The sequence below is a fragment of the Candoia aspera genome, chromosome 5 (assembly GCF_035149785.1).
Source record: "Candoia aspera isolate rCanAsp1 chromosome 5, rCanAsp1.hap2, whole genome shotgun sequence".
Taxonomy (NCBI): domain Eukaryota; kingdom Metazoa; phylum Chordata; class Lepidosauria; order Squamata; family Boidae; genus Candoia; species Candoia aspera.
The window spans coordinates 39376117-39390370 of NC_086157.1; the positions used below are offsets into that span (position 1 = coordinate 39376117).

Consider the following 14254-nt stretch of genomic DNA (forward strand, 5'->3'; position numbering starts at 1 on the left):
CTAGATCAGCACATACTTTACTACTGTAATATGCCATTTGTGGGGCAGCTTGTAGATATAACCCATAAGCTACAAGTGGTCTGAAATACAGCAACTAGAATGCTGGCTGATGAATCTGCCATTGCAGAATAATATCTATCTTGAAGTTGCTGCATGGTTACCCATAAAAGTCTGGGCTCAATTCAAGGTTCTGGTTATAAACTATAAAACTTCATATGGCATAGCAGTGGGATATATCAGGCACTGCCTTAATCAAGATTAAATCTGCCAGGCCAGTATGAATATCTTATGATGATGGCCTTCTGAGAGAACCTCTCCCATGGGAAAGCCACAGGTCCTGGGCAAGACAGCAGGCCTTTTCTGTAATGGCCCGCATGTTATGGAACAGTGGTCCTTTAGAGGTCTGTGCAGTACCATCCCTTGCAAAGTTGCCCAAACAACTTTATTTCACTGTGCTTTGAATCCTGTTAGATTGATTGTTTTGGACACACATATCTTTGGATTGCATTGGGATGGTTAATTATTTCCTGTTTTTTTCATTTTATTTTTTTTTACTATTTTTCCTAGTTGTATGCCATCTAGAGTCTTCAGATTGGGACAAGTTACAAAAATTGTAAATAAATAATTAGTTGTATTTCTTGTGCAAACAATTGTAACGCAGAGATAGTAGAAAATACTAATTTACTTGCCATACTTGCCTTAAGCTTCTTGATCACTGTGGTTCTGAAAGCTGTTTTATGTAGTACATCAGTAGATTTTATTGTTAAATTTAAAAATGAAGTTTTAAAATGTGTGGATTATTTTTTTATTTCTGACTGTGCCTTCAGGTGTTTCGAAAGGATCTCATCAGTGCCATGAAACTGCCAGACTCTCATCATATTAACCCAGATGAATATTATTTGTTTGCGGATACCTGGAAACAAGAATGGGAAAAGGGTGTGCAAGTCCCTGCAAGCCCAGAAACTATTCCACAGCCTTCTCTCAGGTATTTTTATTAATCATGTGTGCCTTATTAAAGCATTTGATTTTGTGCTTCCATCCCAAAGTAGCATTAGCAGACATCTGACTATCTTGTGATGGTATCAGCTGTAATATATTCCATTTTATAGAAACAAATAACATGTACTACTTCAATTTTTAGCATGCAGAAAATAATAAAAAATGAATGAATCCAGAACTTAAATTTTAATCCAGAGGGAATGCCTGTGTGATGCTCTCTTATAAGCAGAACTGGCTACAGCAATTTACACAGTTTACTTCAGCAGGTTTGTTTTACAGTGGTTTTTAGTCCAGATGGAATTTCTGGTGCTTCCCAAAAAGTACCCTGTGAAGACTTTGGGCTGTTAGCTCCCCTTCTCCCAAGCAGCTTGTTACTGCTAGGATGTGGCCTATGGACCTCTAGAAAACCATCTTTGTAACCAGTTTACTCTGCCACCAAATGCAGAAAAACTTTTGAATATGGGGCTAATTCCATTTCATCTAGGAATGCCGTGTAGTTCTGTTTTGACAGAAGACATATCTTAACAGAATAACAATTTTAGATGTTTCAGTACACCAAAACTTGATAATTACCATCCTTTATTTCATTACCTGATACCAGTAGGAATACAACTATTGTCTTTGCCACCAGACCCTATTTCAAAGCTGAACTAATGTTTGTGTATATAAAAACTACCTCCCAAAAACTGCTTGTTTGACCAACTAGAGTCATAAGTATTTGTTCCAAAATATATTGGGCTTTAATTTTTTCCTCTAATGTACTGAATGGCCATAATTCAAGGCAGATTCTAGGAAGTACTTTTCTGTATGGTTATTCAGTACAGATTTTGCTTGTGTCTTTTGTTTAAACGTACTACTGTGGCACTGGTTTGGTACTGGTTGAATGTACCAACAGATTGTTAGTGATCAAATCAGTTACTAATAGGTGATCCTTTGGTAAATAGCAATATTCTGAACAATTTAAAATTGTTCAGACTCTGTCCTTTGGCCTAAGGGTACCTGAAGTATGAAATACCTTGTCATTTTTGCCTGACTTCCACAAGAGTTCTTTCTCCAGAGGGTTTGTAGCTCACTGTAATGTTTTGCTGCTTAGAATTGTAGCAGAAAAGGTGAAGCAAGTACTTTATACACGGCCCAGAAAGTACATCCGTTGTTCAAGTCAAGAGTCTGCTGAACCTGGCTACATCAACATTCTAGAATTGGCAGAATCAATGTGTCGTTATGACTTGGATGACATGGATATCTTCTGGCTTCAGGAAGTAAATGAGGAACTTGCTGAAATGGGTGAGAAAGCAAAAATAATAATTTGTTTAACAGATAAAAAATGCAATCTAACAGTTCTGAAATGAAAGATATATACACTGATATGTGGTTCTATCATTCCTTTCCCATTATTACAGTAGGTTTGTAGAGTTTTAAGGAATAGCTAGAATTTGTTTCGTATATATTTTATATATTTAAACTATATATAAATAAAAAGCAGGGAGCTACTACTAATAATATACCACCTAGCCTGAAATTAGTGGCACCCAGCAGAGCAGCCTTTCTCAACTTTTTTGACCCTGGAGGAACCCTTGAAATATTTTTCAGGCCTCAGGGAACCCCTGCACATTTAGGCTCAAATATAGGCCAGAAGTTACAAAATTATTTGTTTCGTGTGTAGGCCTGTATATATGCATTAACAGTATAAGTAAAAATAAAGAATGAAACTGACCTTTTTAATGTGAAGTTGCCCGAATTTGAAATAATTTTTTAAATCATGATCTTCCAGGAAACCCCTAGCGACCTCTTGCAGTACCCTAGGGTTCCACGGAACCCTGGTTGAGAAACCTTGCAGTAGAGCATATCATAATTCTTAGAAGTCATACACTTAAAATCCTATTCTATTACTCGGCAATAATACAAATTGACATAGTAATGCATAATTCTGATTTTTGTGTCTGTTAGTGACAAGTTATTTTAAAGAGATTGCCTCTTAACTTGACTAAGCTAAATCCACCTTCATTCATATCTGTCATAAACTGCCCTTTCCTTCCATTCCTAATTGGACAGGCTGTAGAAACAAGGTCTTTGGGACTCAAGGAAATGTAATATGGCTTACTAAGATGTGATTATATGACAGCCATCTCTCTTTATAAAACCAGAATATAAGCTTGCTGAACATTTTTTTTTCCTGGTGTTTAGAAAATATTTACTAAATGCAGACAGGCCCAGTTCAAACAACATATTTTATTATTAATTGCATGATGTTTCTTAGTTTATTGGTAAGAGACATAGAACAATGGATTATGTCTTATCAAGTCAGGATCGCAAATCAAGAAAGAAATCAGAGATACCATGAATATTCTGTAATTATTTTTTTTGCCTTTGGTTCAGGACAGAGCTGCTTTGTCTTCATCCTATCTCCTTTTCTAAAAACAGTCTTCCCCAATCTCATCGTATCTTCTTCATTATTATTCTTGTTATTATTTATGTCTCTTCCTCTTTCTTCTCATGGCTGCAGTGGGGAACAGAATTAATTCTGCAAAACAAAAACCACTCTGATAAACCCATGCTAAAGTGAAAATCAGCTTCATAACTAATGCTAAATGGGAATATGCTTTGAAAGTGAAAGATTTGAAGAGACATTATTGAGGCAATTTTCAGTGTACCATGTTTAACAGTAATTTTTACCATTTGGCAGGATATGGACAGCTTGATGAAAATACTATGGAGAAAATGGTAGAAGTCCTGGAACGTCACTGTCATGAGAATATGAACCATGCCATTGAAACAGAGGAAGGGCTTGGTATAGAATACGATGAAGATGTAATCTGTGATGTGTGCCGATCTCCTGATAGTGAAGATGGAAATGATATGGTGTTTTGTGATAAATGTAACATCTGTGTGCATCAGGTTTGTTAGGTTTAATTCTTTGCTAATTTGAACGCAACATTCAGACGTCTTTGTTGAAACTAGGGATTTTTAAGCGGTTTTTGAAAATATGCTAAGAAGTATAAGGAAACACGAGATTTTGTTATTACATAGTCAGATGGCCGTTAAATATAATAGTTAGCTATGATAGGCCGGCTGGGTGACCTTGGGCCAGTCGCGCTCTCTCAGCCCAACTCACCTCACAGGGTTGTTGTTGTGGGGAAAATAGGAGGAGGAGGGAGTATTAGGTATGTTCACTGCCTAGAGTTATTGATAAAAAAAATAAAGGCGGGATAGAAAACAAACAAGCAGACAAATAGCTCTGTTGAATAAGTAGCTATGGATAGTTAGTCGTAACGCTAGCAGGACATTGTAACAGTGATGTGTAGAAGATGTTACTGACGTAACAAAAATGTACTGTATTGTGACCTGATGAATTATGCCATCTGCAAATATCCCTGATAGAGGACAAAGGAACATAATAGAAATGACAAGAGCAAACTCCAGGATCCAAAATTTATCATAGAAAATATAAATACGATTATGAAACAAGTGGGAAATGTTAACAGAAGCATGAATGAAGTGAATGAAAACTATTGGTTATTGATTAATAGTTTTCATTCATTATTAAATTATTGATGCAAATTGTCATAAAAGAAGGGATGTATGACAAAATTTTAGAACTAAAAAAACAAGTAAAAATATTCAGGAAAGCATCAGAAAATCAGAAAAATTTGAAGTGCAAAGAGAAATTGGTAAGTGATGTAGCGAAACTGAAGTTTTGAAAGCTAAATATATGAATTAAAAATCAAGTTACAGGTGTACACAAAATGTGAATATATTACATACCTGGAAATATACATGAAACAACTTTTTGTATATTATATTATTTATTTATTTATTTAGCCGGTTTATATCGGTTACATTCGTGACCTCTGGGTGGCTTACAATAAAATCGATAAAAAAACATGCAGTACAAAAATAGAAACACACAGCAGCTTGGAATCATAAAGCCATCATTAACATAAGCAGAAAACAGCTCCATCACACACCTGGACCCCAGGCTCAGGCAGTTTTCAAGGCCTTACGAAAGGCCAGCAGGGTCGGGGCTAGTCTGATCTCTGAGGGATGATGTCCTAAAGGGTGGGCACCATGGCAGAAAAGGCTGTCCTTCTGGGCCCCATCAGCCAACACTCCTTAGCTGATGGTACCCAAAGCATGCCCCTCTTGCCAAATTGGGTAAGTAACCCAGTCCCAAGCCATGAAGGGCTTTAAAGTAACTACCAGCACCTTGAATTGTATCCAGAAGCACACTGGAAGCCAGTGCAGTTTGTGGAGCAGTGGTGTTACATGCACTGAATAACTGGCACCATTAACTACCCTTGCCATTGCAATTCTGCACTAGCTGGAGATTCCGAATACCCTTTAAGGGTGGTCCCATATAGAGCATGTTGCAGTAGTCCAGTCCAGTCTTCCACTGTTATGCTACACCAAGACATTATAATTACCTAAACATGGATATAGGACCCTTCATATAAATACAATCAATTTAAAGAATAAAAGGCATAGGATCTGATGATATTTCTGTAAAAATATTAAAATTAATAAAACTGCGATAGATACCTTAACAAATTGTTCGACATATTATACAATACAGGAATGATTCCAGATAATATCTGTGTTTACTGTTCTATCTCAAACAAACAGCACAAAGATGTAATGAATCCTGTATGATAAGCTTGATGAGTCATGTTTTATAAATATTCGTCCACTCATAAATGAGATAATATTTCAGAAATGTGAAACTGTTTTGAGTATGTAACATAATTTGGATTCAGGAATGTATTAGGTAGCAGGAATGTTTTTTTTAGCATATGAAAACTAGTAAAACATTGTAGAGATGTGAAAGTGGGTATTTATGCATATTGAGGACTGTATGAAAATGCATTAGATTGAACTAAATATATTAAAAATGGGTTGGATGATAGAGACAAAATGCATCATTATGAATTTATACTAGAAACAAACAACAGCTTTTAAAGTTGAAGAAAAAAAAATTATTTCAAATATTATATGATGTGTGATAATAATCTGCATTACCATTGTTGATATTTAAAATACATTCTGAATCTATTTTCTAAGATTCTTCAGAAGAATGCCAAGAAGATACAAATGTTAGTGGTATAAATAATAATTTATGCAGATATTGTTCTATTAGCGAGCAACGTTTATAAATGTTAATCAAATTTTATGGGCTAAATATAAATCAGAAGACAATAAAAGTAAAGATTATCATTAAAAATAAAATCTGTGAACTGAATATTACTGTTTTGTATGCTTACAGGAAAGCACATGCAGAGGGTACAATGTATAAAATACCCAAGTGGTATTTTGAACGATAGATGGAATAGTAACATGGGAAGAAGAAACAGGATAGAACAGATAAGGGTAGCTTCTTGAAAAATAAGTTGTTGGAACTTAAGATTGCAAATTTTTTGGCAGATTTATGGTATTAAATCTTGCCAGTTTATTTTATGGAGGACAGTGACCAAATTACAATAATGAGAACAGAAGCCTTGGAAATTTACAGAAGGTTATTTTAAATATTATGGGTTGAACATGTATGAAATGAGAGAGCCCTCCAAAGAATAAGCAAATATGAAATTGTGTAAAGGAAATTGAAATATTTAAGGCTCATGATGTACCACAAGAAATATCGAGTACTTTAGTTAATTACACAAGGAAAGATTGAAGGTAAACGCATCTCTAGATGACCAAGCATATCCTGGCTAAAAAAAATCTACATACATGGTTTGGCAAAAGTGCAGTTTTTGGGCAATAACCTAAGATAACAAATAGCACTGATGGTTGCTAACTTTCGGCAGGAGATGCCACTAAAAGAAGTAATAGTGACAAAGCATACAAATGCAACTTTCAGTTATATCACTAGAACTGTTGGTTCCAGTCATGAGAAGTAATAATTTCATCCTACTGTGCAAGTTATCTCTGTTATCGATCTCAGTCTACAATTCTGGTCACCATATGGGGAAAAAAAAGAGTATAGGAATTGATTCAAATGGCTCTTCCTCACATCCTTGGCAATACGTTTTTCTCCTGTCCCTGAAATGGGAGGAAAGTGCTGATACAGAAAAGACCTCCCCCACAACCTTCCTTTGCTGCAGCTCTGACTGGGCTGCCCACAGAGTTCAATTCAAGATTTCTTCCCTGCCATACAGTGTCCTCTCACTCTGCATCATCTATCCACCGATCACATTCCAGAATGTCTGGCAAGGTAATGTTCAGATGTTCAGTTGCTATTTGCCCCATTTTAGGGTTTAGTCTTAGTCATTCACTACACTAGCAATACAACTTCTAAAAAACATTACATGATCTCCAGGCCCCAGAAGGAGGGTCACAGTGAAAGGAATCATAGAAGGCATCCTCTGGCTGTCAGCAGTACAGTAGTTCTCTGTCTTGCTTTAGTCCTTGCCAGAAGGTGAGATCTGAATAGCAGTTATTTCCTCCTGTGAATGTTAGGGGAGATGAATGCACCCCCCAACTGGATCAGAACTAAAAAGACAAGGTCGTCCTCTTCAAGTGTTGGAGAGAAGTCTCTGAATGCCTCTTCTGGTTTTTATCTTGAATGGAATATTGATTCCTGCACTGTATCATGACCCTCCCCCAGTTGAAATAAATCATCATCTTTGAAAAACTCAAACATCATTTCAGCCTGATACGACTCTCCTCCTTGTTCTTAAGTTGACTCTCCTCCTTGTTCTTAAGTTTCTGTTCTTATGGATATGTGCTTTGGGAAATACCCCAGGATTTCTGAATAGATATGCCTGGATTTGCACTGTGTCTATATTGATGGGCATTCAAATCTTGAATGCAGCTGATGTAACAATCAATCGTGCTTATCAGAGAGGGGAGGGAGGAATATTTCAGAATGTGTCTTCAGTGCAGATATGAGATGTGGTGAGCTTTGTGTTCAGGCAGAGGCTGAGCAGCCATCTCTTGGAGAAGGTTTAAATTAATTCTTACATTGAATAAGGAATTAGATTTCCAAGTCTGAGTCTATTAATATTTTTAAGAGTTCATAAGGAAAGTTACTAAGGAAAGTTATCTTCTAAATGGTTATCTTTGAACAATAGGAAAGAAACAGGGCAGAAAGCAATGTGTTTCTAAACTTCATAAAATGATCCTGGTTAATAACATTGGAGCACTCACGAAAGTGTATAGAAGGATATTGGAGGAGTTCCTTTTCTAAATTTATGCTTGGCCAAGCGTGCCCCCTACTGGATAAAACTAGAACATTTTTGATGCAACTATAGTCTTTTTGAGATTCTTCACTCCTAAGGCCATTTAGAGCACTTTTCCAGGTTATTTTATAGATGGTGTGAATAGGAAAACCATATGTGCCATAAAGAGCTCCTTTCCTAAATTGCTAATGCTTATAAAAGGAACTGCTACTTTATATTTGTAGTCTGTTCCTTGTTTGTATGCTGGTACTGAAGAGAACTTGCTACCCAAGTTCCATTTTCTTCTGAGAAGCTGCACCTGCGCCTTTTATGCATATTCCCTTTATATCTCTATGAATAAAATAAAACGTAATTTATTAACGAAAAGGTGATTTTTCTGTTTGTTGTGTTTTAGATAGCTAGGAAATCGCTGACTGCTTTGAAAATTTGTGTGTGTAAAAATATACTGTGGTTAAAATTGATGAAGATAGATATTATATATTTCTTCCTTATACAAAACAGTGTTTTCTTTTTCATCTCCAGGCATGCTATGGTATCCTAAAAGTTCCTGAGGGGAGTTGGCTTTGCCGTACTTGTGTTCTAGGTATACACCCTCAGTGTCTCCTGTGTCCAAAGAGGGGTGGAGCTATGAAAGCCACAAGAACGGGTACTAAGTGGGCACATGTGAGTTGTGCTCTCTGGATTCCAGAGGTATGAATATATTAATTACATGCTATCTTTTATCACAGTCCTTTTGTCTATACTGTTTATATGCAAGGAAAAGATTCTGTGATACAACAACAAGCCTGGTTTTTGTTTTATTTTTCATTTTTAATATTCTATAAGGCAGGAATACAAGATAACAGCCCCCCAAAATATATCTTAACATTCAATCATAGGTTACCTATAACATTTAATTTATCAAAAGGAGAGTTGTTGTTGTTAGTAATATAACTTTCCAGATCCAGTAAAACTGTGATTCATCCATCTAAGAAGTTGGTATTCGAATATTATCAGCAACTTTTTTTATAAGAGCAATTGACCGTACTTTTAGCACCAATTATTCAGTGATAGGTTATCTAGAAATTTCCAGTTTTGAGCAACTCTTAATTTTGAAGCCAGGAGTAAGAACACAACAAGCTTCTTTTTATTTAGTTTATATCTGTCTCTTCAAAAATGTGTAATAATCCCAATGCATTCATCTATGTACATTATTTTTATTTTGCTCATTTGACTTATACATTCCACCTCTTATTACCGTCTTCATGGCATCCCATCTCATGGTTAAGAATGTTGCTCTGTACCGTTTTCTCAAAAAAATAAAATTCTGAGCTTAATGTTTTTTTTTACTTGCAAATTAAATAGCAATCTAGATTTAAAATGTTGAAAATGGGTAAATGGTGTTTTGTCATCAAAATTAAGCCCCAAAATCTCTGGAGCATGGTCTGAGATATGTATTAGTGTAATCTCTATTTGGGTTGATTCAAAAATATTGCTGAGGCCCAAATACAATCTATTCTTGAGTGAGATTGAGGCCTACAGTACTTGAACAATATGTAAAGCCCTTTGTCATTGGATGTATAGTACCCTAAATAAGTGAGATGGGCAGTGACTAAATTTGAAGTGATATATATATATATGTATGTATATATATCTGTAAGCTCATGCATTTGTATCAAATTCTGCAATCTCTTGAATGCTAATCTTCTATTTTTGAACCTTTTGTTTTTATGACAACCTGTTTAATTACTTGGTGTACCTGCATCAATATTTAAATCTCCCCCAAGAACCAAATTCTCCCAGCCTAATTTATTTAAGACTTTCATTACTTTTTCTATAAACCCTGACTGATCCTGATTTGGTGCATATATAGAAACTTATGTTATGCTCTTATTGTCAATCTTCCCTTTAATAACGGTAAATCTTCCCTCGTCATTTTTGAATCTTTTCTACCTTAAAGTCCATATTAGCTTTATTAGGATGGCTACCTCTTTTGTCTTGCTACAGTAGTTCCTTCTGCAAATAATTGCCCTCCAAAATATTTATCCTTAATAAATACATTCTGATGCATATTTCTTGTAGCCTAACAACAGATGGATTGAAGGATTTTAAGTATTTATTAATTCTAGTTTTTATTGAATCACCTAATCCCCTCACATTTGATGAAACTATCCTATTGTTCTCCCATTGCCCTATTATATTGCTGCTATTCTTGTTTTGTTTACCATTCCTACAAAACAGACTTACCAACAATGAAACCCCAACTGTCATACTCTATCTATCCCTTTTGCCCCTGTTCCCTTCTTTCCCAGCCTTTCCCAGCTTCTTTCTCCATCTCCTCCTCCCAGCTGCACCCTCCAAACCATTTAGACCCCAAGGGAAAAGAGTTCACAGATTATTAATTAGATCCCCTAATTGGTCTAGTTTAGGTGAGTGCTGTGTGGAGCTCTAGCTCCTCTGTTCCCAACTCACCTTGTATTTATATTAACTTCCAGATAATATCTTGCTGTCCTCCCTGTTTTGTCTTACTTATTTCCCAACTAATACAAACAACATCAAACATTTTTGCTATAACCAGCAACCAACCTGTGTGTCATAAACTGAATTATCCTATTGTCCTGTTTTCTCATGAAGTTATATGAATCTTTTAAATCTCAAAGCTTGTTATTTATTAATTCTTCATGAAGCCTTATTTAGGTTTATTAAGACTTTCTTCACCTCTGGGAGTACAGAAATAATTTCTCTTCCTTGTAACTGAAATCGAATTAGTGTGAAAGTGACCCCCCCCTTTGTCTTTTTTTTTTTTTTGGAGTAATGGCAACCCACCCCAGTATTCTTGCCGTGAAAACTAAATGGATCAGTACAACCAGAGATATGTCGGTATACCATCAGAAGGTGAGACCCCCAGGTCGGAAGATGGTCAAAATGCTACTGGGGAGGAACAGAGGATGAGCTCAACTAGCCCCAGACGTGATGACGCAGCTAGCTCAAAGCCGAAAGGACGGCTAGCGGCCGACGGTGCTGGTGGTGAACGGCGAATCCGATGTTCTAAGGATCAACACACCATTGGAACCTGGAATGTAAGATCTATGAGCCAGGGCAAATTGGATGTGGTTATTGGTGAGATGTCAAGATTAAAGATAGACATTCTGGGCGTCAGTGAACTGAAATGGACTGGAATGGGCCACTTCACATCAAATGACCACCAGATCTACTACTGTGGACAAGAGGACCACAGAAGAAATGGAGTAGCCTTCATAATTAATAGTAAAGTGGCTAAAGCAGTGCTTGGATACAACCCAAAAAACGACAGAATGATCTCAATTCGAATTCAGGGCAAGCCATCTAACATCACAGTGATCCAAATATATGCCCCAACCACAAATGCTGAAGAAGCTGAAGTAGAGCAGTTCTATGAGGATCTGCAGCACCTACTGGACAACATGCCTAAAAGAGATGTTATTTTCATCACAGGAGACTGGAATGCTAAGGTGGGCAGTCAAATGACACGTCGAATTACAGGTAAGTATGGCCTGGGAGAACAAAATGAAGCAGGCCATAGGCTGATAGAATTTTGCCAAGACAATTCACTCTGCATAACAAACACTCTCTTCCAACAACCTAAGAGACGGCTTTATACATGGACTTCACCAGATGGACAACACCGAAATCAGATTGATTACATCCTTTGCAGCCAAAGGTGGCGGACATCTGTACAGTCGGTAAAAACAAGGCCTGGAGCTGACTGTAGTTCAGATCATGAACTTCTTCTTGCACAATTTAGGATCAGACTAAAGAGATTAGGGAAGACCCACAGATCAGCTAGATATGAGCTCACTAATATTCCTAAGGAATATGCAGTGGAGGTGAAGAATAGATTTAAGGGACTGGACTTAGTAGATAGGGTCCCGGAAGAACTCTGGACAGAAGTTGGCAGCATTGTTCAGGAGGCAGCAACAAAATACATCCCAAAGAAAGAGAAAACCAAGAAGGCAAAATGGCTGTCTGCTGAGACACTAGAAGTAGCCCAAGAAAGAAGGAAAGCAAAAGGCAACAGTGATAGGGGGAGATATGCCCAATTAAATGCAAAATTCCAGAGGTTAGCCAGAAGAGATAAGGAATTATTTTTAAACAAGCAATGTGCGGAAGTGGAAGAAGACAATAGAATAGGAAGGACAAGAGACCTCTTCCAGAAAATTAGAAACATTGGAGGTAAATTCCAGGCAAAAATGGGTATGATCAAAAACAAAGATGGCAAGGACCTAACAGAAGAAGAAGAGATCAAGAAAAGGTGGCAAGAATATACGGAAGACCTGTATAGGAAGGATAACAATATCGGGGATAGCTTTGACGGTGTGGTCAGTGAGCTAGAGCCAGACATCCTGAAGAGTGAGGTTGAGTGGGCCTTAAGAAGCATTGCTAATAACAAGGCAACAGGAGACGACGGCATCCCAGCTGAACTGTTCAAAATCTTGCAAGATGATGCTGTCAAGGTAATGCATGCTATATGCCAGCAAATTTGGAAAACACAAGAATGACCATCAGACTGGAAAAAATCAACTTATATCCCCATACCAAAAAAGGGAAACACTAAAGAATGTTCAAACTATCGAACAGTGGCACTCATTTCACATGCCAGTAAGGTAATGCTCAAGATCCTGCAAGGTAGACTTCAGCAGTTCATGGAGCGAGAATTGCCAGATGTACAAGCTGGGTTTAGAAAAGGCAGAGGAACTAGGGACCAAATTGCCAATATCCGCTGGATAATGGAAAAAGCCAGGGAGTTTCAGAAAAACATCTATTTCTGTTTTATTGACTATTCTAAAGCCTTTGACTGTGTGGACCATAACAAATTGTGGCAAGTTCTTAGTGGTATGGGGATACCAAGTCATCTTGTATGCCTCCTGAAGAATCTGTATAACGGCCAAGTAGCAACAGTAAGAACAGACCACGGAACAACAGACTGGTTTAAGATTGGGAAAGGAGTACGGCAGGGCTGTATCCTCTCACCCTACCTATTCAACTTGTATGCAGAACACATCATGCGACAAGCTGGCCTTGAGGAATCCAAGGCTGGAGTTAAAATCGCTGGAAGAAACATTAACAATCTCAGATATGCAGATGATACCACTTTGATGGCTGAAAGCGAAGAGGAACTGAGGAGCCTTATGATGAAGGTGAAAGAAGAAAGTGCAAAAGCTGGCTTGCAGCTAAACCTCAAAAAAACCAAGATTATGGCAACCAGCTTGATTGATAACTGGCAAATAGAGGGAGAAAATGTAGAAGCAGTGAAAGACTTTGTATTCCTAGGTGCGAAGATTACTGCAGATGCTGACTGCAGTCAGGAAATCAGAAGACGCTTAATCCTTGGAAGAAGAGCAATGACAAATCTCGATAAAATAGTTAAGAGCAGAGACATCACACTGACAACAAAGGTCCGCATAGTTAAAGCAATGGTGTTCCCCGTAGTAACATATGGCTGCGAGAGCTGGACCATAAGGAAGGCTGAGCGAAGGAAGATCGATGCTTTTGAACTGTGGTGTTGGAGGAAAATTCTGAGAGTGCCTTGGACTGCAAGAAGATCAAACCAGTCCATCCTCCAGGAAATAAAGCCAGAGTTTTCACTTGAGGGAATGATATTAAAGGCCAAACTGAAATACTTTGGCCACATAATGAGAAGACAGGACACCCTGGAGAAGATGCTGATGCTAGGGAGAGTGGAAGGCAAAAGGAAGAGGGGCCGACCAAGGGCAAGATGGATGGATGATATTCTAGAGGTGACGGACTCGTCCCTGAGGAAGCTGGGGGTGTTGACGACCGACAGGAAGCTCTGGCGTGGGCTGGTCCATGAAGTCACGAAGAGTCGGAAGCGACTAAACGAATAAACAACAACACAATTCTTTTGTTAGAGGTTTGAAGGCCTTCCTTTGTAGTGTGACAAGACTAATATCTTGGGAAAATAACACTTTATCTCCATGGCAATTTATCTCTTTTAGTCTAAAATCTGTTTTCTTTCACCTTATTACAAAGCTTCTATCTCTTGGTTTTTGCATCTGATTGGACTTAGGAGAGAAGACTGTATGGGCACGCTCTGCATTGTTATC

General features: G+C 37.5%; 1 protein-coding gene across 1 annotated transcript in view; it reads left to right on the forward strand.

Moving 5' to 3' along the window:
• JADE3 (jade family PHD finger 3) overlaps nucleotides 1-14254 on the forward strand; it is a 50978-nt gene that overhangs the window by 28614 nt on the left and 8110 nt on the right. The window contains exons 4-7 of the mRNA XM_063305028.1: nucleotides 828-985; nucleotides 2093-2283; nucleotides 3683-3894; nucleotides 8694-8861. Of these exons, the coding sequence (XP_063161098.1) occupies nucleotides 828-985; nucleotides 2093-2283; nucleotides 3683-3894; nucleotides 8694-8861 (729 nt within the window). The remainder of the gene's footprint in view (nucleotides 1-827; nucleotides 986-2092; nucleotides 2284-3682; nucleotides 3895-8693; nucleotides 8862-14254) is intronic.